The sequence below is a fragment of the Lissotriton helveticus genome, chromosome 2_1 (genome assembly GCF_964261635.1).
Source record: "Lissotriton helveticus chromosome 2_1, aLisHel1.1, whole genome shotgun sequence".
Classification (NCBI taxonomy): Eukaryota; Metazoa; Chordata; class Amphibia; order Caudata; family Salamandridae; genus Lissotriton; species Lissotriton helveticus.
In genome coordinates this window covers 1,984,843,579-1,984,865,209 of record NC_136059.1, presented here as the reverse complement: position 1 = coordinate 1,984,865,209, position 21,631 = coordinate 1,984,843,579, and the positions used below count along the sequence as shown (strand labels likewise).

Below are 21,631 nucleotides of genomic sequence, written 5' to 3'. Positions count from 1 at the left end.
TAAGATCGACTACTGCAATGGCCTTTTCTTAAATGCTCAGGAAAAAGTTTTGAATAAGTTGCAGTTAATTCAAAACTCAGCAGCCAGAATACTGTCAGGCACGCCCAAGTTTAAATCTATTTCCCCAGTTCCTAAGAAGATCTTTATGCCGGTACACTCCCAATAGATAACTGCATTCCTCCTCAGCCCGACTTCTAACTGTCCCACGTACAAAGAAATCATCATGGGGAGACAGATTTTTCTCAGTTGCCACGGCAAAATTGTGGAACACCCTACCTCTTCATATCAGGGCTAGTCCTTCTCTTCTTACTTTTTGGAAGTTAGTAAAAACGTGGCTCTTCAACCAGTAATAAATCACTCCAACTGCTCTGTATTACTGTCTTTCAGGGCCGAGACACCTTCGGGTATTTGTGCGCTACATAAATTGCATCAATAAATAAGAAGAGCTTCTATGTTCTTACCCCAGGATTGTAAGGGAGAACTGTAAAGCTGCCTATAATGTCTCTGATTGATGCCCAGAAGCTGAAATCATAGAGACTGAGTTCACACAACCCAGACCTGGAGATTTCCGAGGTATTGACGCTATTACCACGCAAGGATGTCCAAGTAGTAATAATAATACTGATTATAGCTAAATATTAGATAATTTCATAATAGATTAATGTGTAATATTAGTAGCACCTTTAATGGACTATGAGATTTGGTTGAAACAAAACTTATGGATCAGTACATCTTAGAATTAATACATTCTTGGTATGTACATTTTAGAATTAATAGATTCTTCATATTTATACATAGTATTGGTTGTGTGGCATGATTTTATGTTAAGCTGTTTGGGTTTTTTGGAGAGTGTATTTACCCCTCAAATGTGTCTCTTGGCACGACAGCAAGGAATAAAGAAAGCGCGGGAAAGGCCATGAACTTCCAAAAATGATTGTACAACAGGTCATCAGAATATTATTTCAGGAGGTTTGCCTTAAATGGGAGTGGAGTCAGCACCAAATTCCAGAGGTATTGCATGTATGGTAAAAGGCTTGACCTTCAAACCTGGAGCAATGAAATGTATGAATCATGAGAAGGTACTGCATTTTTGATCTTAATGTGCAATGAGGCTGGAGTTTCTCAAATTTCATTTAGATAAATTGAGACCTAAAATCATCCAGATCTCTGTGAACAATACAGAGAGAACTGGAACCTAAACACTTACAGATTAGTAAAGACTACACTGGTTGTAATCCTGGCAAGATGTGATTGTATCTATTAATCTTCAGCAAAATGTTGCCAGCATACTTTTGGATTTTGTATCAAATGGAAATTACTTATGTCGGATATGTACTCCCACCGGCAGCCCTGAGGTGTTAGGACATTGAGTGAAGTCATCTGATGGGAAATGGTAAGATAAACTGAGTTTAACAGCAGAGCATATCAGCATGTTAACTACCAACAGTATTTGGGCCTATGAAACACCAAAGAGTAAATCATTTTTTTCCTTTTCTATATATAGAGATTACACAGTGTGAGAAGGGCGGAGTCCCTGAACTGCTTGCGATGCAGGGTGAGATCTGGGGATGATCATTAATTCAGGATTACTAGGCGGCGATCAACGGGAAACTCAGTTTTATCCTTGAAGAATGGGTGTACTTGATCCAAGGTTCCTCCTGTTGAGGATCCCTAATGATGTGGACCTTCCCAGGTCTAAACTATTATTCTGTGGCCTCGGGCTGGTATTGGCAAAGGTGGATGTAGCCCAATAGTGGGGAATGAGTGGCTGTCCAACGCTCCAGGAATGGAGACGGGGTATTGATATCTACATGGCAGCAGAAAAACTCATAAATGCCAGTAGAGGTTCTCCTACGAAAATGTTATAAGGTCTGGTGTGGCTGGATCAAGTATTACTTCTTGGAGGTGCTGGGAGATGGTGTGGGACAGAGCCAAATGTGTTAGTCGTTTGACTGCAGGTTTTGTAATGGGTGAAAATGTGTCATCTGTGTATGTACTTCCTCCACGGTCTCTTCTACCCTTTTTTCTTCTTTATTCCTCACAATGTATTGGTTGAATGTTCTCTGGGGGAGGGGGGTGGTTTGGTTCTCCATGTTTGTGCCATTCCATGGGTGCACGCCTGGTGCCCCTTAAGGCTTGCTCCTTTATTTATGTAGAAAAATTCAATAGATATATATATATTTTTTATTCTACTCTTCTCTCCAGTGGGACTAGCGTGGGACTCGGGCCTGTATTAAACAGACAGAATGCTGCATTCCAGTAAAAGGGGACTCGGTGGGAATAAAATGTGGATGATTAACTATAGTGGTAACAGCCAAACTAATCTCCTGGTTTTGAGGTTAGGTTAAGGTTAGTAAAGTTTAGGTTAGGGAGGTCACCGAGCTGAGCCATAAAACGGATACCCTAAGTTATGTGAACATACAAAACCAGAAAAGAGTGCAGTAGAAAGCCTCATACAGTAGTTTGAAAAGAAGAAACAAGATTGCCAAAACACAAGGTAGCCCACATAACAGATCTAGTAGAGTACTTATCAGAGTGTAAGATCTTAAACACCAGTTTGAGTGAGACTTAGAAGCAAAAGTTAGAGTTTCAATTTATGTCATGGTCCATTTGAGCTTCACTCTGATCTATGATGTCACTTCAAACCTTGATGTAGACAACTTCAGTCTTCCTCCATGATCAACACATCACAGCTTCCCATGCATCCATGCATATATTGTCCCTCACTCCAGTTTCTATGCCTCGCTTTGTTTGCTTAATATTCCAGTTGCAATGTATTTATTTAATGTCGCAACACATACCATCTGATACCTCTGTGCATAGAAGCAATTTCGTTATGCAGTGTGCAGCCGGTACTCACCGGTACTGAGTACCGGCACTTCCTAAATGTATCACTTTGAGTACCGGCACTTCTCTTCTTCAAAAGGAGAGTACCGGTACTCATAAAAAGGTAGACTCGTGGCTGTGCTGTTGAGCCGGAGTGGGACATGTCACTGGCAGCCGAGGCGCCGCTTCTGCAGCCCCCTCCCACCCATCAGAGCCCCAGCTGAACTATTCAGCACAGCTCTTGTGGATAATGTCCGGTGCTCGCCGTCATGCTGTGCTTGAAAGAGGTGGGTCAGGATTCATTTTACCTGCTAGTGTGCGCGTGTGATTTTCAAAGCGCCGCACTTCAGGTAGTGATAAGTGAAAAGTAAGTCAGTGCAGGGTAACACTTTGAACATAAATGTTATCAGACAAAAGGGCGACGGAATCTCACACGTCCTGTCGGTTTGATGTGAGTGTTAATGCCCAGACAATGCGATTGAAGTGGCCCCTGGAGCGCTAATCTGTTTTCTGCATTGAGGCGCTTACCTTCCAAAGGCCTCCATTGGCCGGTCTGCTTCTTATATGCCAATGCTGTGGCAGGATGTTTCATTTCCTGCCTGACAGCCGGGCCCCAGTGCACCCATGAAATTACCCTGCTGCCTGGAGTAGAAGGAGGAAGCCGGTGTTTGAGAATCAATCACCTGCTCACCTCCTCCTGTTATTGCTGTGCCCAGTAGAGCCCGACTTCTGCCCCAGACTCACCACGCCATCGTGAGTCTCATAGTGGAAGCAGGTGGCACAAGCAGAGACACTGCATCAGGGCTCGCTGTCTGACTCTCTGAAGAAGAGACAGGCTAGCGATCCCCGCAGTGCCAGCCAGCAGCTCCTCGTGGATCGTTCGTACAGCAATAAAGAGATCATTTAATATTCTCCTGCTGCTGACATTTAAACTGTTTGTTACAAAAATGATTAGGGCTCCAGCACGGCATAGGGCCTTGCAAATGGGCACACTAGAGTTCTCTGTGTGTGCTGAATATGCGCTAAGTTTTGTCTAAACTAGCAGTTTTGCTGATTTATTAATAGTGCAAAGTGTTTAACATCCCTGCTTGACAGTGACACTACAAAGCAGCACCCTTTATTTTCTCAGCACAGTTAGACTTGCTAAATCTGAGATAACTCATGGGATTATTGTTGCCGCTGTCGAGAAGTCAGAGTTTTCTCTACTGGCAGTTCGCACTCTGACCAATAAGTAGCGTAGATGGTTAATGGGTCTTCAAAAGGCGTATTGTATTGTATGTGGATAGCTCAGTGAGTTGCTGTTTTTGTCACAGAGATCCCTTTGTTACATGTGGTTTGGCCGCACCTGAAGCTGAGGTTGGGGTGGAGGGTGCTGATTTTTATTGAAATTAAATAATAGCTTCAAAAGCACCTGCTGCCGAGTTTGACTTCCTTGTTGCTCAAATGAGTGCGATTTCTGATATTTGTCTACTTCCATTGACTTCATACCATGGTTATGCTCGCAAGAATGTGCCACTCTAAATGTTACACATCTAGTTGTTGCCTGACTCTCGTAAATCCACTGAATCTATGAAAATGTCACACATAAGCAATCTGAAACAGCAGCTCGACTCAAATGTGTAATTTTTTAAATATTTATATGATACCCTCATTTTGCTAGTGAGAAAGTGTCACTCACATCGTTGAAATGTCACTCATAATTACAATGAAAATATGAAAATGTCACACATAGAAATCTGAAACCTTGGCAGCTCTGGGGTCCATTCTGGTCATGAGCTGTCAACACATTCACACCATCCTCTGCATTTGCGTAAACACATGAATCCTGGCAATCCCCTGGCAGTGGCAATTAAAAAAGCCATACTGAAGAGTATAACATGGCTTTTAACATACCAAAATCTTTTGTGTGTCTGCTTATGTTTGTCTGTTTGCCTGCATTTGTAAGCCTGTTTTTTGTAAGAAAAAAGTGAGAGAGAAAGAATCAAGACACTCTCAGGAGGTATTTTAAAGAAAATGGGTGGCTCTTTGTGTGTACATGTCTGCTCGGCGACAAAGGTTCATAAATAACGTAGTAGGGAGGGTTGGTTAGTGAGTGGATGGGTGAATGAGTGAGCAAGGGTGGATGTGCAGATGAATGGATGGATGAGTGAATGGATGGGTGAAAGAGTGTGGATGATTGGATATAAGGGCCGACGATGGGTGGATGGATAAGTTAAATATTGGATGAATGAATGAAAGGTAGAGATGGATGAAAGGGTGGATGATGGATGAGTGAAAGGAGGGATTGAGTGAAAGGGTAGATGGAATGAAAGGGTGGATGGTATTAAGGAGTGAAAGGGTTGATGGATAGATGAGCGAAAGGATTGATGGGTGAGTGAAAAGGTGTATAAAGAGATGGGTGAGTGAAAAGATTAATGGATAGGTTTAAGGAGGGATGGATAGGTTTGGATATGAAGGGTGGACAGACGGAATGGTGAAAATCAACTGAATGATGGATGAAAAACTGAATAGACAACAGAATGTAAACGGTAAATGGTGAACATCAGCAGGTAAATGGTTGGATGAAAGGATGAATGGATAGATCGATGGAAGAGACAAGAGATATCTTATGGGGAGGGTCATGATGATTTGCTTGGTGCCATAAGAGCTTTGGTTCGAAGTGGGGGTATTTTCAGTTTCTTCCTACTCACTTGCTCAAAAATATATAGTATTGTGCTAAACAGCAATTAACAGTATGGCATTAAGAAGGTGCAAATATTGCAAAAAAAAGTAAATGTTAACATATTATTGCATTTCTCTTTCATTTTATGTAATGAGTTAACCTGCTTTGTTTATATAACCACATTTATCATGTGTTTTGGTGTGTGCTGCAACTATTATAGAAGTCGTTAAGTATCATCATGTCCTGCCCTTAGCCCCGCCCCTAGCCCCGCCCACTCACTACACCTCTAGCGCATTTTAATGAGTACCTGCACTTATTTTTTCCCATTTAAAGCACTGGTGCACATTAAAAGCAAAATAAACATAAACAATCATAATATAAATTGCTTTAAGCATTTTGTATGCACTGGGCATTATAATGAGAGTCATTATACACATAAGTGTACATAACAATACACCAAAACCAGAAGGGAATAATAAAGTACCACTGATTGCCAGCCGAATCCTATAACAAATGTAACAATGTTTGTGCTAATGCACACATGCCATATACTATTCATACATGTTTCTGTGTTTTAATATACCTGTGTAATCATTTCTTCTATATTTGTATTTCAGAAAATTCTGAAACTGAAGATTTTAAAAGGTAAAATATATCAAACAAATTCATTTTTTCATAGTAATACTTTATGCATTTTGTAGGTCATAATGACAATGTATATAAACTACACAGGTGTGGAACTTATCATAGCCTCCAAAGCAATCACTACTTGTAGTTAAGTAATCAGAGCTCAATATGATTATGCTATGTGAGCAAGGTCGCTCTTCATTGTCACACCTGAATCCAGTGGTTAATTTGTAAAAAAAAAACAAAAAAAAGGTCCGCTTGCACCAGCCCATTTCTCCTGTTACTGACACCTAAAACTGAACCAACTACTAACCATGAAAGTGGGGATGGAGCGTGGCATAATGGCCAAAGCTGTCGACTTGGGAACTGGGGATCCAGGTTCTCGTCTTGGTGTCAGCTCAAAATCATGTGATTCTCGGCAAATCACCTAACGCAATAAATCAATGTGTCTAAAAGCGCCAGTGTTGATGATTAAGTGTTGGTGCTGTGCACCGGAAACCACCAGCTCAAATTAAGTACGGCCTGCATCCATTTGTCCAGCCAAAGCAAGTTCAGAAAAGTCATGAATAAATTAGAAGCCTTTTGATGGCGAAGAGTGGTTCGTTTATCACATGCGGTATAAGGCATAACAAAAATATTGCATCCACTACATTGACTTCAACAATATCATCATGTTTTTTTAGAAGTGAAGTTGAGCATAGTAAACAGATGCCTACATTGATGGTATATTGGTAGGTGATCTAATGTGTACAATGTGTTTTTGAGTCACTATTGTTAGCCTGTTTTCAGTTTCTACTTGTTGTGAATTCTGGTTGGATTTTTCAGTGTTTTCTAATGTTTTCAGAAATTATATAAATCAGCGGGTTTCAGTGTTTATTCTTTTTTACTCTGACATAATCACAGGTATGGTGTTTTTTCAGTACTTAAAAATTAATTTGCTTTCATTTCCTTTCTTCCATCATTCATTCCTGTTGTCAATTATTCCTACATTCTTTCATGCTCCTAACTGCCTTCTCTGTACCCTTCCATTGAATGTGCTCTTTCAAGTAACTTTTTAATATTTCTCTTACTCCACGCCTGTCAAATTTCCCAGTACTCAAATCCCTTTTTGTCGCAGTTCAGGCCCACTCCATCTCAAGGACACGTGTGAATGCCAAATATGCTTGCACAACATTACAATTTGATTGCAGCAGATGGAAGATCAAGTGTGGGTATTGTACACACCTTTCCATTGCTCTGTTCTTCCGACAAATGACAAAGATGTGTTGAATGAAGAGTTTCAACATAGGAGACCAAGAAAGAACTGGACTAATAAATGTATTTTTACTGCTTGATCTGGGCCTATTTCTACCCTCTCTGGGCACAACTTGCTAGAAAATTATTGTATGCATGCTGTTATCTACAGGGACTTTGGTGACAGAAAACTGTGTTGCTGCAAGAAGAAGCAGCTAAGGTGGTAAAGAATGTTCAACGCATGCAGGATGCCTTGAGTTATTTGCATGTGCAGTTCACAACAAAAATAATCTTTCGTCCACGTGTCTGGGATTTGTGGCTTATTTGAGGACCTATAAGCATTGATTTTCACCAGGCTCGTTGGTAGGTCGCAGTTTTTGATAGCAGTGCGAGGGCTTAGTTCCAGCCGGGCATCTGTGACTGTTGCTCAATGCACCTTACCTTTGTATTCTGTGTGGTGTGTACTTTTATAGTGTATTGTCCAACTTTGGGAAAGAACAAGCTCAGCTCAATTTGTTTCCATTAGATGCGATCACAGTGTTTTGCCCAGGTGATGTTGCCAATTGTCAGGTATTGTTTTGGCACCATACGTTCCAAGCTTCTTTTTGCCATGGGACAATGGGAATAAAAGTTAAACTTGGTGTTACTGGGGCTGTTTCTACATTACTGTGCAGGCTCAGAACAGGTCCATGCATATGTTTTTGCTGAAATGGCACCCCTACAGCACATAATAGAAAACGACTAATTGTACTGCCTACAGCTTATACACTGACCCACCTTTTCAGAGTTAAAGTATGCACTAAAAGCAGTGCAGTTTCGCCAAAACCTGCTTACAGGCTTCTTTCCATGGTGCGTGATCAGTGAACCTCTTCATAAAAGGGGCCCTGATCCTTTTAATACAATCACAATGCAAATCTAAGAACAGCAGCATTGAGTGCAGTGTCCTAGGGAGGATTTTGATTCTGGGGGCATCTATATGTTCAGTGATCTTTGTTGCAACAGTCCTCTTACCTGAGCTTACAGAAAGTAAAACTCTGACTCACTACTAATGAAAGGGGATGTAATTATAGAGGTGATCGTTGCTTTGTGAACATGCTGACCACTATGCAGCAACAAACAGTGAGCTGAAGCTATATAATGTAAGCTATGCTCCCAAAGCAGTAGTGGAAATAGGTCCTATGGGGTACAGGGACATAGAAAATGTGAACATGGGTATTTTAAGTGGCATATCATGGCCCAAGTGGGTCGTAGTGGGAGCATTCATCATAGAAACGTACTGCGGCTGCATGTATACTGTTTGACACCACAGGAGCCAACCCAGTAAAAGGAGCAGCAAAATTCAGTGTTTTTCAGTTTCTACTGAAAAATAAATATTTCCTTGCGTGGTGTTGTATCGGTTTTAATTGAAATCTGGAAATGCTAAATTAATGCAACCCCTTTAGAGGTAGTGTTAAACAAGTGTGGTTGCCACCATTAATCCATGTTATTGAGTTCTAATTGAGAGACTTCGAGGACTGTTAACACCAATAGAGCTTATTGCAAAGAGTAGAAGTCTTGGGTGTGAAGTATGCACAGCCAATGTAGACTTAAAATCGCAATAAAGCATTGGCTGTTCAGTCCTATAGCTTTATATCTAAATTATGCATGCCCCTAGGTTGTAAGTGTGCATCATGTTTCTGTGTCCCTATCAAATTCAAGCGTATATACCACATGGAGAGATCGTGCCATACGTAAGCAAGAAAGCCAAGGAAACGCTAGAATGTGGTTGCTTAATTTTGCCTAGGTGATGGGACAATCACCAGAATACTGAGGTGAAAGCTTGCAGGGCCTGATTTACAATGGTAAACTTACTCTTTTGTGTAATTTTTAAATTGTCTGCTATTCACAAAGATATTTTACGAATAGTATCTTTTCGGCCATGGAGTCTCCACACCTAAAAAGATAAGACCGCTTTTTATTTTTTCACAACCTTTGATAAGAGATAGGTGGGGCTTTTCCAGATAACAAGGCATGTTGTATCAAATGTTCTATGTAGAGTGACAAGAAAGGAGAAATATGAGTAAAAATAGAAGATTGACAGAAAGGGAAGCAGTAAGCAAAGGGTTTAGATCGTAATATTTAACTGCAATAATGTAAATACATGAATGCCATGAATACAATATGTAAAAATAAATAACTGAAGACATAATTACAATTTTAATAAGCATAATACCGAAAACAAAATCAGAACTACATGAAAACAGAAAATAAACAAATTATATGAATTAAGCAAGCCAAGTGTGACAAAGGAAAAAGCATTGTATTTATTGCCACTTACAGGCCACAAAGAATTAAGCATGTTCAGTAATTTTAAACCATAGATAACCTAAACAAATTTCTGTTGAAAGAAGTGTTTTCATTGGGGAAAAAGAAGTGCAGGCACTCAACAAACGTGAGCGAGCTAAGCAAAGAAGCTGGGCTAAGGGATAAGAGGTGTGGTAAGGGGCAATTAAAGAATGGGACTAAGATGTGGGAAATATGATGGAAGTGCTAGATTTTCTCATAGGCATTGATTCCCCATTAAGCCTGGGGTAGTGGATGTGACATTACATACCCTTTATCCTTAATTACATTCCAGGAAGTGACAGCCTATGGCCCTTGACCTATAATTTTCCAGAAGCCATGTCACATGGCCTTTACCCCGATGACATCATAATAATTGACAACGCTGAAGTTCCATAATAACCGAGTTTTAAATATAGCTACACAACGCAGATACATGTCTATTTTAGATACCACCTATATTAGGATGCTGACTTGATCTTTGAAAGTTTTGTAGTGTAATACTTGACCTGAAGCATAGCAAGTGAATGAAGTTTGCGAGCCACGCCTCTTCTAGGGGCTTTCTTCCCTTCTAGAATGTTTTTTAAAGAATGGGGTCAAAAAATAAATTTTAAAGTACAATTTTCAAATAAATATGCTTAAAAGCCATCAAATATTCAAAGCTTTTTATGGCATGCTAAGCAAAAAAAACTGACACTCCTAAGTTTTTCTATTTTTTTCTAAAATTTGCTGTGTTGCCTCCATATGTCAAAAATACTTGCTTTATGCCATGGCCAACATATTGTCATGGGCTCCCCCTAACACAAAAAGTTATATAGAATATGCCAGTGCCAGAATTTTTCCATTTATGCTGTTCATATACCATGGGTGACCCTTCAGTCAAAAATCACCTCAGTACCTGAGGGCTAGTATTTTGTCATGGGGCTACCCTCCCATATGTCAGGTTGTCCTTTATCCAAGTATTACCTTCAATGTGCTTGCACCAGCATTTTGCCATGGGTTTCTCATGCCAAGAATGTCCTCAAGTATGCGAAAATATCCCATGGGTGACCCACATGCCAAGAATTACCACTAGTATGCCAGTATTTTTGCATGGGTGCCCATTATGTCAAAAATAATCTCTAGTGTGTCAGTGCCAGCGTTTTGTTCTATGTGTCTGTCATGCTAGGAATGGCCTTGCCAGCATCTGTATTTTGCCACAGGAGTCTCTATGAGACAAGAATTACCTTCAGTATGTGAGGGCCAATGACAGGCTTGCAAGTATAACACCACCTGCTCACTCCCACTCACATTCACTCACTCACTCAATCACTCACGCTCATGTGCACTCACTCTAACTCATTCAGTCACACTTACACTCGATGTCAGTTATACTCCCTTTTTTTGTTTAATTTTTTTAATTCACATTTTCTCATTTTAAACATACAACATGAACAATGCATAGACACCATGCATAACTGCCTTCAAGTGATGCAATATCAAGTACAGCACAGTGTAAACAGGTGAGCCATTCAATAGGATACTGAGAGAAGACTTGTGACAGTGTCTGTATAGGGGATGTATCTATGTTAGAGTCTCACCACTGAACTGTCTTTTAGGCATTCTAGACATGGTATAACATAGGCCAAACTGCAGACATAGGGCACAACAAAATAAGGACAACTTAAGCAAAGGAGGGGTAAGGGAGTCGCTTGAGACCTGCTGCAGTATGCAGAATAACAGAGTGGACCAACCCCAACAGAGCTCAATGACAACAGCATTATGAAGCGGGGATCAGTTATAATCTCTTAACATTCCATTACACTTATTCTTATTCATTCTCACTTACTCACCTGCAGACACTCTTAATTACACTCCCTCATTCTCACTCATTCTGAATCACTCATACTTGCTTGCTGACACATGATCTCACGGATTCTCCCTCACTACCTGTCACTTACTCTCTTTCACTTTCACTCGTACACACATGCTTATACATAAACACGCTCTCTCTCACCCACATACGCACACTCTCACCCGCAAGCACACACACACAGTATATATTTAAAGCATTTTTACCTACCTCAACTGCCACCAGAGGTCACATTCCAGATAATTGTGCTAACTTTTATTACACTAATAGTGAATAATAGAACATTAGTCACTAGTAGTACAATGAATAATGGGCAGAAAGTGAGAGGTGTGGAGTCGCCCCTGTATTTTCAACACAAATGTTGTCACCTCAGAGGCCAGAGGATACAAAAGCAGTTCCAGGATTTGCGAGGAGCAAGCCAGGGGTCGCAACTGCGACCTCTAAATGACGTCCATGGATGTTCGTTGTATGTGCAAAAGAACACAACATTGGTGCAGCAGGTGCAGTAGCACCGAGGTTCAGCGGGCTGAGAGGCCCACCTGACTGATTATTGCTGTATCTCACAATTCAAACGAGGCCAGTGCCCATTGTCACTCCCTTCTAACAAGAGATGCTCACATTCGCAGAATGCCACATGTCTCTTCTTGCTGCACCCCCATCCTCCTCTTCTGCACAGACGCTTCCTTGCACAGCATTCCTCCATCCGTCAGTCCACTGCTGCTCCCCAGTGTAAAATCCGCCCCCACCCCTACACACCATACTGACCCGTTGTAGGCATTAATAACTCATTCAACCCTTATCACTCTTTGAATTCTGGTGCTTATAACGGAACTAAAAAAACTAGAAAAAATGAAACTAAAATATGTCGCTAAAGATGAGATAAAACAAAGACTTTGAAGGCACAAAGCGCATACAGGGTGTCAAAGCAAGGGAAAAACTGGTGACACACATGAAAGCCATGTCATATATGATTATAATTCTATGCCGCTGTACTTTGTACATTGAAAATACATTTCTAGGAGGAGGAGCTTAGCGCGCAACCAAGATGGCCGCGTGAGCTTAGGGCTACTGAGACCCTCGCACCCTCCCGCATCTATCCTGTTGTTTATCCTGTCCCTCATTGATGTCTTCTTGGAGGCGAACCACGACTGAGGTGAAATTTGCTTTCAGATTTTGAATCGAACCCTGGGAGCCGGAGTTACGGCGATTTGAAGATTGCGGCCTACATCTCCGTGATGCCCGGCTGTGGAGTTGGCATGGTGCCCGTGTCGTAGTTGAACAACATCGGCTTGAGGGGGCTGGGACGTCCGGTCCGGTTGCTTTCACTTTCAGTTTTGCTTTCAGGGGAAGCTGTGACTGGAACCGTGCCCACCCCTGAGCCTGAAGACGGCCGCCCAGCGACACCCACAAGTGTGATTTCTCATCGACTTGCCGAATCCGGAGGACATTTGGCCTGTGCCCCCTGGCTGGGGCTGCCTCCGCCCGAGGAGACCAGGGGCCGCCATCTTCCTGACTCGTCTCTCCTGTTTCAGTTAACTTATCACCCGCAATGACGGGGAAACCAGAGGGCGAAAAGCAGAAACTTCAAGACCACTCGGCGGGGTGGCTATATCCAGACTAACATCATGGATCAATATGCCCAAGCTAAGGGATCTCCCGGCGGATCTGGTAGGTCGCAGGAGGACACTAGAGATCCACCTACTCCAGCCAATGAACTGACCCTACAAGATGTCATGGCCGCCATTGATGGGATTAAATCCTCATTAGGGCAACACATGGAGACTCTCGCCCATAAGCTCGATACTGTGGCGATAGATGTCAACCTGATCCGCACGGACCTGGCAAAAACTAATGAGAAGGTCAAATCACTGGATATCAAGACTTCTAGTCTGACGGGTGATGTCGCTGACCTACAGACTGAGGTCCGTCACCTAAAGACCACTAGTGATCTCCTCACACGTCGTCTGGAGGATTATGAAGGGGGGGCCAGGAGGAACAATGTTCGTATTATTGGTGTCCCGGAGAAGGCGGAGGATCCTGCAGCTGACCTTTTTGTTGAGAACCTTATTGTTGGACACCTCGCACCTAAAGGATTGAGTAAGTTCTTTACAGTGGAATGGGATCACAGAGTTCCGGGTGGCAAACCGAAGCTAGGTGCCCCACCGCTGCCTATTATTGCGAGAATTTTTAATTTTCGTGATAGAGACGCTATCCTGCCGGCCTCACGGTTGGGTGGACCTACAAAGTTCGAAAACACAAATATTAGCTTCTACCCGGACTACACCCAATCTGTCCAGAAGCAGCGACTCAGTTTCCTGGGGGTGAAACGAAGACTGCGTGATATGGGACTCAAATATGCCATGCTGTTCCCGGCCAAGTTGAGGATTGAACATGCTGAGCGAACTTATTTTTTTGATCACCCAGAGGTGGTGGCCAACTGGCTAGACACTCTACCTAATCAACATCCATCGGAGGAGCATTCTGGCGGAGCAGAGGGCGGACAGGCGGAACAAGAATAGTCGCCGGTTGCTTGGTTCCTGGGATATTTTCGTGGACCTTGGACTGTGGTTCGATAATCCTGATATGTGATTTAATGTACATTTGGGGGGTTGAGGGGCTTTTGGTGGGTCTTTTTTCCTCCTCTGAGGGTCTTTTTTTGGTTAAGTTAAATGTGGGGGCGACAGGCACACTGCAAGTTTGGGTGGCTTTTTAGTCTAACGCAGGGGTGCAGGGCTTTGTAACGGGATGTTGGGGGGGATGGGAGGTTCAGTTGGGGTGTGTGTATGTTCTCTTGCAAGGTACTGTATCCTTAAATCGTTTCATCGAGGTGTTGAGTTCTTACTGGGGTTGGATTTTCTTTCTTCTTCGGGATGGGGGGTAGAGGGCTGAAACTAAAGAGTTGGAATGTGAATGGGCTGGGGGATAGGATAAAACGTGGGGTGGTGTTGCAACTGTTGAAACGTCTCTCCCCTGATGTGGTCCTTCTTCAAGAGACGCACTTGATTGGTAATACTTGTCATGCTATGAATAGGAGGGGTTATCGCCTGGTTGCGCATGCTGGGTTTTCCTCCGGCTCTAGAGGGGTTGGAATCCTCATTAAGAATTCTCTCCCACTGGAGATTGACTCCATTGTTCTTGATGATAGAGGGCACTACGTCGCTCTTACGGGAAGATGGGAGGGCCGCACCCTCTCTCTGGTCTCGGTATATGTCCCCCCTGGCCTGCAATCAACTACTTTTGCGGACTTGGGGCGGATCGTTCTGGCTCTCCCTGAGGGGTCACTGCTTCTGGGCGGTGATTTTAACGCAATGGTTTCCGGGGTGGCCGATGGACACCCGCCCAGAGATCTAAAGGGTTCACAGAACTGGCTCCAGGGATTCCTTGACACTTTGAGTCTAATAGATTGTTGGAGGTTGTTACATCCTACTCAACAGCAGTATACGTTTCATTCGGGCGCTCACGGTAGCCTCTCCAGGATCGACTATGTTTTGGTACCGGCTGCGCAGGCTCCTTCTGTCACTGAGGTCAAGCATTTAGCTCGGGGAATTTCAGATCACTCTCCACTATGGCTGCGGATGGATTTAGATTCCGGGTCCCAGGGACGGGTTGCCCCAATTAATCCTTGGTATTTCCGAAACCCTACAACTCGCGCTGCCCTGGTTAAATCTCTTGAACTGTATTTTCTGGAAAATGAGGGTTCTGTTTCATCAGCGGTATCGCTTTGGGAGGCTTTCAAGACCGTCCTTAGGGGTCAGGCCCTGTCGTTGATAGCGGGTGCTAAGAAACGGAGAGATGAGGAGGTGGTTAGGCTTGAAACAGAGATCGCTGACATGGAGCTTGACCTGGAGCGGGGGGTCACCCGTGCTAAGACCCATGTTCTGCGACTCAAACAACTTGAGTACAGGACATTGGTTACCGACACGGCTAAGGCTATGAGTAGGGAACAGCAGGGACGTCTGTATGATGTGGGCAACAAAGCAGGTAAATTGATTGCGTGGCTGGACAAGAAAGATCGAGCTAATCGGGAGGTGCCTGTGATTGAGACAGATGCTGGTGTTTGGATCTCTGACCCTAAGGAGATAGTTCAGTGTTTTGCAGATCACTTCAAATCAGTGTACTCCTCTGTGTCTGACAGACCGGAGGAGGACTCAAGTCTATTATTGCGAGATATTGCTTTACCGAGTCTCTCTGATATTGATAGAGACCAAATGGACGCCGCTATAACACCTGATGAAGTGGCGATTGTGATTCGTTCCTTGAGTTCGGGGAAAGTAATGGGTCCCAATGGCCTGCCTATCGAACTTTACAAGTTGCGCCCTGACAAGATGGCTCCCTATCTCCGGGATATGTTTCTGGAGTCTCGGGAATGTGGCTCTCTCCCCCGTGACCAGCGTTTAGCGACTATTGTGGTGATTCATAAGGAAGGGAAGCCGAGAGATAAGTGTGCGTTGTATCGACCTATATCCCTTGTTGGAACTGGCCCTTCTTGCAGGGTCATCCCCAAACATTTTGCTTCTTCCTCCCTTATTTTTCCTGACCCGTGGCTGTTGGCAATAGGATTCTGCGCACTTTACCACTGCTGATCAGTGCTAAAGTGCATATGCTCTCTATGTAAATTGCTATTCTGATTGGATATACATGTTTGGCATATTTGTATCACCATGAAGTCCCTAGTAGAGTGCACTGGGTGTGCCAGGGCTGGTGATGACAAATGCTACTAGTGGGCCTGCAGCACCGATTGTGCCACCCACAGGAGTAGCCCTAAAATAATGTCTCAGGCCTGACACTGCAGTGCCTGTGTGCAGTTTAGAACTGCCATGTCCTCCTGGTCAGTGTCCCCACTGACCAGGCCTAACCCTTCCCTTTTTGGGCACATCATTCACCCCTATGGAAGGCCCAAGGTACCCCCCTGGGCAGGGTGCAGTGTATGTAAAAGGTAGAGCATGTACTAGTGCAGGTGACATGCTCTGGTAGTGAATGGCAGCCATTTTCGTTTTTCACTACTGTAAGGCTATCTTGCTCCATAGGTTAACATGGGGGATGCTGGCTACAGTGGTTAACAGCATTTCTTCCCATAGGAACAAGATAGGACATAAGTATCTAGTATCCCTGAACTCAGAATTTAATAACACATCTTTTAGGAAAGGTTGTTTTTAAATCCTGTGTTTGAGAACAGCATTTTTAGAAAGTTGCTGTTCTCTTGTCTGACCCTTCTGTGTGCCTGGGCCTGTTTGTGTATGGACTGTCTGGTTTGAGAGTGACAGGGGCTGGGGAATTCCCCAGGAGGGAATTCCCCTGGATGAGTCAGCACTAGGCTGAATGACTGCATTTGCAACTGGAGTAGTGGGAGGAGTTAGCACCTGGGCTGAATAGGGCTGTGCCTGCCTTCCACAATGCTGGCTCCACCCGCCTGCTGGGCGGCTGAGAACCCTGCCCCTCACTCTGAAAGGAAGTCAGAAGCCAGCAAAACAAAGTACTCAGGAAACACCCAGAACTGGTTCAGACCGGGCTCAGGGCCCACATGCACCAAGAGAACAAAGACTTTAGGGGTATAAGTACAGGACCCCTGACAACAGAAAATTAGATCATCCTGGAAATCAAGAAGGAACCTCTGCCAAGGAGAAAGCTGAAACTGAAGAAGGAAGATTGTCCTGCTGTTGCTCTGCTGGACTGACCTGTTGCTTTGCTGCCAAGGAGAGGGGAAGGACTTTGCTGCTGAGCTGTGTCCCCTGTCTTGAAGGAATCTCCAAGGGCCTGAGAAGAGCTGGCTCCCTGTTTTGAAGTCCCAGGAACAAAAGGACTTCACCCCCAGCTTCCCTGAACTCTGCTGAGAGAGTTCTATCCTTCCTAGAGTGCTTGATCCAGTTGTGGGGCCTCTGGAAGTTGTACCTGAGCTGGGAAGCTTGAAACTGAGCTTGAGTGACTTTTGAACTTGAAAAGTGTTGCATCGCTCGCTTGCGGAGCGCATCCCCGACAGTGCGAGAAGTTTCACGCCGCTACGGAGGTCGAGATCGTCGCAGAGACACCGCATCCTTCGTTTGCGTGACGCACCAGACCGGTGCGGGAGAATCGAACATCGCTGCGAGTATCGTCGCAGAGCCTGTCGTCGCTGGGTGAGAACGCCGCACCGCTTGCTTGCGGACCGCATCACGTCGCTGCGAGCATCGTCGCAGAATCAACGCATCGAGGAGCTGCGAGAGAGAGGATCACCGCTGGACCGCGCATCGTTGCCCCGGAGATCGTCGCAGCCCCTACGAGATCGTCGCATCGTGCCTTTGCGAGAACAGACTTCCTACGGAACCTATGCACCGGAATCCATACAAGTGGCCTTCCTCCCCATACAGACCGGATTCGTCGCAACACGCCCGCTGCTGCAGCGGGGCTGTCGCATCGCCTCCCCAGGGTCTCAGGAGCAACGCATCGCTTGTTTTCCACCGCACCAGCTTCTACTTTTGGAACTTTGTTGCAACTAAAAGGTACTGTGAGTAAACGTGACGCAACTGTGAACTTTTCACGCATCAGTAGAGAATTCTATCGCAACGTAGAGAATTCTAACGCAACTTTAAGAACTCTTTTTGAAACCATATTCTTGAACTGTGTATGTTGGATTTTTGTCGTTTTGGTCTTGTGTAGTTTAGATTAAAAATACCTTTATTTTTCTAAACTGTTGTGGAGTCAGTTTGTGGTGTTTTCACTGTGTTACTGTGAGTGTTGGTACAAATACTTTACGCATTGCCTCTGGTTAGCCTAGACTGCTCGTGCCAAGCTACCTAGAGGGTGAGCAGGGGTTATCTCAGAGGGTTATCTCCTTGCCCTGACTAGAAGCAAGGGTCCCTATTTGGACAGTGGTACCTACCTCTGCCAACTAGAGACCCCCAGATCTAACATTGGTGGTCAGGCGGTGGGATTTGAACTTATATTTGTACTAGACCCACAGTAATTGGTGTACATCACTAGTGAGTGCAGACCACTACGCCACCACATACTGTTTGTTTTTTCCGGTGTCCTCCTGAAAGTATTTTTTGGATATTGAGACTCTGGCTAATGTTGCACCTGTAAAATCCTGCCAAAATGGAAGTCAACTTTTTCCACCTGTGCATCTACACAGAAGAGGAGATAAAAGCCTTTTGCAAGAAGAGGGGGCTGCCCGTGAAGAAAGGTTCCACAAGGAGGGATCTTGAGGCATGCCTGTATTCCCATGAAGCCAGAATTTGGGAAGCAACATTAGCATATGATTCTGAGTAGGAGGACTTCTCTGACAGTGAGGAAGAGAAAGATGAGTGGCTCCTTGCTGCTGAGCAAAGGTGCAGAGAATTAGACCGGCTAAATAAGGAAGGTATGATCCGGTGGGCCTTAGCCCAGAAAGAAAAATGGGATGCTCAAGGAAGGAGCTTTGCTGAGTTGGAGGTGGAGTCCAGCTCAGATGGTGGCAGCATGTTTATGATATCTAGTGCTGAGAGAAAGGTACAAACACCCAGAGATGTGGCGCCTGACTTGAGGGAGGGGGTCGACATACACCAGGGGGTTCAGGTTTATGATGTAGTTCCATTGGAGTGCAGTGTCCCTGAATTAGATTGGGGGACTGGCACAGGGGACCATATTCCTAGTGGTGGGAGGGACACTCTACTGACTCTAGATGAGAGGTACAGGGAGAGGGGTTCCCCCATGGTAGAAACCTTGGTGTGTGTATGTGAAGACCAGCCAGAAGAGTGTGGGTTGTGTGACAGAGACAGTCAGATACTGTCTTGCCAGTCTCAGGAGAGTGGTGTGGGGTACTTGTGTGAGGCACTGGAGGGTGAGGCAAAGGGTAGCTTGGTTAACAACTGTGGGGGGCTGTGTGATTCATTTGTTGGAGAGCATATTTTAAGTCCCTGTTTTCCAGAGCTATGCCAACACCCGGTGGAGTGTGAGTTCTCTGACCCCAGAGAGCTTGCATTGGAGGCAGACCTCTTGGTGGATTCCAAAGGGTCTGAAGAGGCATTGGGGAGTGATCCCAAAAGGAGTGGCTTAGATATCTTCCAGACCTGTGAGGTGGAAGAGGTTCAGTGTAGCCCAGTTAGGTCCCAGTGTAGTGGGAGGGGTGTAGGGGCTCATGTCCAGACTCAGCGGAGAAGGAATGAGCGTGGGACGGTGTGTCCCATGGTGCCCGAAACCCAGTCTCAGGGCCTGGAGGGTTCCTTAAGGGAACACCAGGTTGGGGACCTAGACTGTACTTGTAGGCCATTTGAGGAGGATCTCCTAGTGTCTGGTGAACGGGGAGTGCCTGTAACCAGGCCTCCATCGGTTCTGGTGTCTGGCAGTGCCGCTCCATTTGGGAGGGTACAGAAGTCCAGACTGAGGGGTGAGAGGGGGAAGGAGTCCACAGTGGGAGAACAAGTGGGTCAGGGACCAGTCGGAAGGGCGGAGTCCCCAGTGAGTGACCATGGTGACCTCACTTCTGTCCTGGGGGATCTTCCCGCGCTGTAAGGTGGACAGGGGTCGGGAGATCTGCGCCAGGCAGACTGTCACAGGACACATGAGTTGTGTGTCACCCTCAAGGGGGTACTATGTGAGTCCCCAGAAGTCCTGGTGTCCAGGCAAATGCACAACCGCAGGTTTTGGTCCCTGGGTTGGGAGATCAGGTTCAGGATTTGCCTGACCTGGAAGGAAGGACATCTGTAACCAGTGTCCTGACCAATATGGTTCCCAGGGGTACCCCTCCAGTAGGGAGGGTGCAGCGCTCTGGAAGGGGGTGTAGAGGGAGGGAGCCCTCGCCCCTGACCCCGGTACAACCTGAGGGGTTAAACCCCCGGTTGGGAGACCAGTTGCTAGAGGGAGGTCCTGAACTGGTAGGAAAGTTGTGTTCTTGGTTGTCTTGGTGGACAGGGTTGCCCCTGGAAGGAGGGCTGGAGTCTCACCCTGGGGGTGGGCTGGGCCACACCGTTGTGTTGGCCAGGTGGGTACTGTCTACCAGTATAGGCACCTCAGTGAGTGAAGTCCTGGTGCGCCAGGCAAGTGTTTCACTGCAGGGGTTAGTCCCTGGGTGGGGAAGCCAGGTTCAGGTGTTGTCTGACCTGGAGGCTTGGGAGCCTAGATTTGAGGGCCAGGCCCGGGATATCCCCCCTGACCTGGAAAACCAGTTGCAGGATAGCACCCCTGAACTGGTGGATGAATGGTGCGGGACACCTGCCACAGGTGCCCTGGCTATTCTAGAAGGGGGTACCGCTCCAGGTGGGAGGGTACAGAGCCCCAAGGAAGAGGAGGACCGGGTGTGGGGAAGCCCATCGCAGCCTCCTGTCCAGCCGCTGGATACAGGTCCAGGACTGGTGGGTCAGTGCCAGAGTGTCAGACCTGACCTGACAAGAGAGGGAGTGGACAAAGGGTGCCAAGCACCTGGGGCTACTGTCCCCCACCCTCTGACGCCACAGAGGTTTGAGCGCCCTGAGAGGCATGAGGCCTGGGTCTCATCCCCGATCACTGTTGGTGGTCACTGTGGCTTGCTGTCGGTCTGTTGGGACACACCTGTGAGGAAATTAAGGCTAGGTGCCGCACAGGTGGTGTCCACAGGTGAGGAGAAGGTTTCCACATGGATTAACATGGTGGACTCTGAGAGTATGGATAGAGTGATCCAACTGGGTTTAGGACGGCGTAGAACAGGTCTGCTCTGCTGTGTGGGCCAGTTTCCGTGTTCTATCGCCTTAAGCAGGGAATCCCATCGAGGTATCGTTTGGTCTACCCTGGCTTTAGGCTGGAAGGGGGTTGTGTTGGAACTGGCCCTTCTTGCAGGGTCATCCCCAAACGTTTTGCTTCTTCCTCCCTTATTTTTCCTGACCCGTGGCTGTTGGCAATAGGACTCTGCGCACTTTACCACTGCTGATCAGTGCTAAAGTGCATATGCTCTCTATGTAAATTGCTATTCTGATTGGATATACATGTTTGGCATATTTGTATCACCATGAAGTCCCTAGTAGAGTGCACTGGGTGTGCCAGGGCTGGTGATGACAAATGCTACTAGTGGGCCTGCAGCACCGATTGTGCCACCCACAGGAGTAGCCCTAAAATAATGTCTCAGGCCTGACACTGCAGAGCCTGTGTGCAGTTTAGAACTGCCATGTCCTCCTGGTCAGTGT

General features: G+C 45.5%; 1 protein-coding gene across 3 annotated transcripts in view; it reads left to right on the top strand.

The window, feature by feature from the left end:
• TMEM154 (transmembrane protein 154) overlaps nt 1-21,631 on the top strand; it is a 316,513-nt gene that overhangs the window by 92,946 nt on the left and 201,936 nt on the right. For all 3 annotated transcript variants that reach the window (XM_078676932.1, XM_078676931.1, XM_078676934.1), the window contains exon 3: nt 6,106-6,133. In XM_078676932.1, the coding sequence (XP_078533058.1) occupies nt 6,106-6,133 (28 nt within the window). The remainder of the gene's footprint in view (nt 1-6,105; nt 6,134-21,631) is intronic.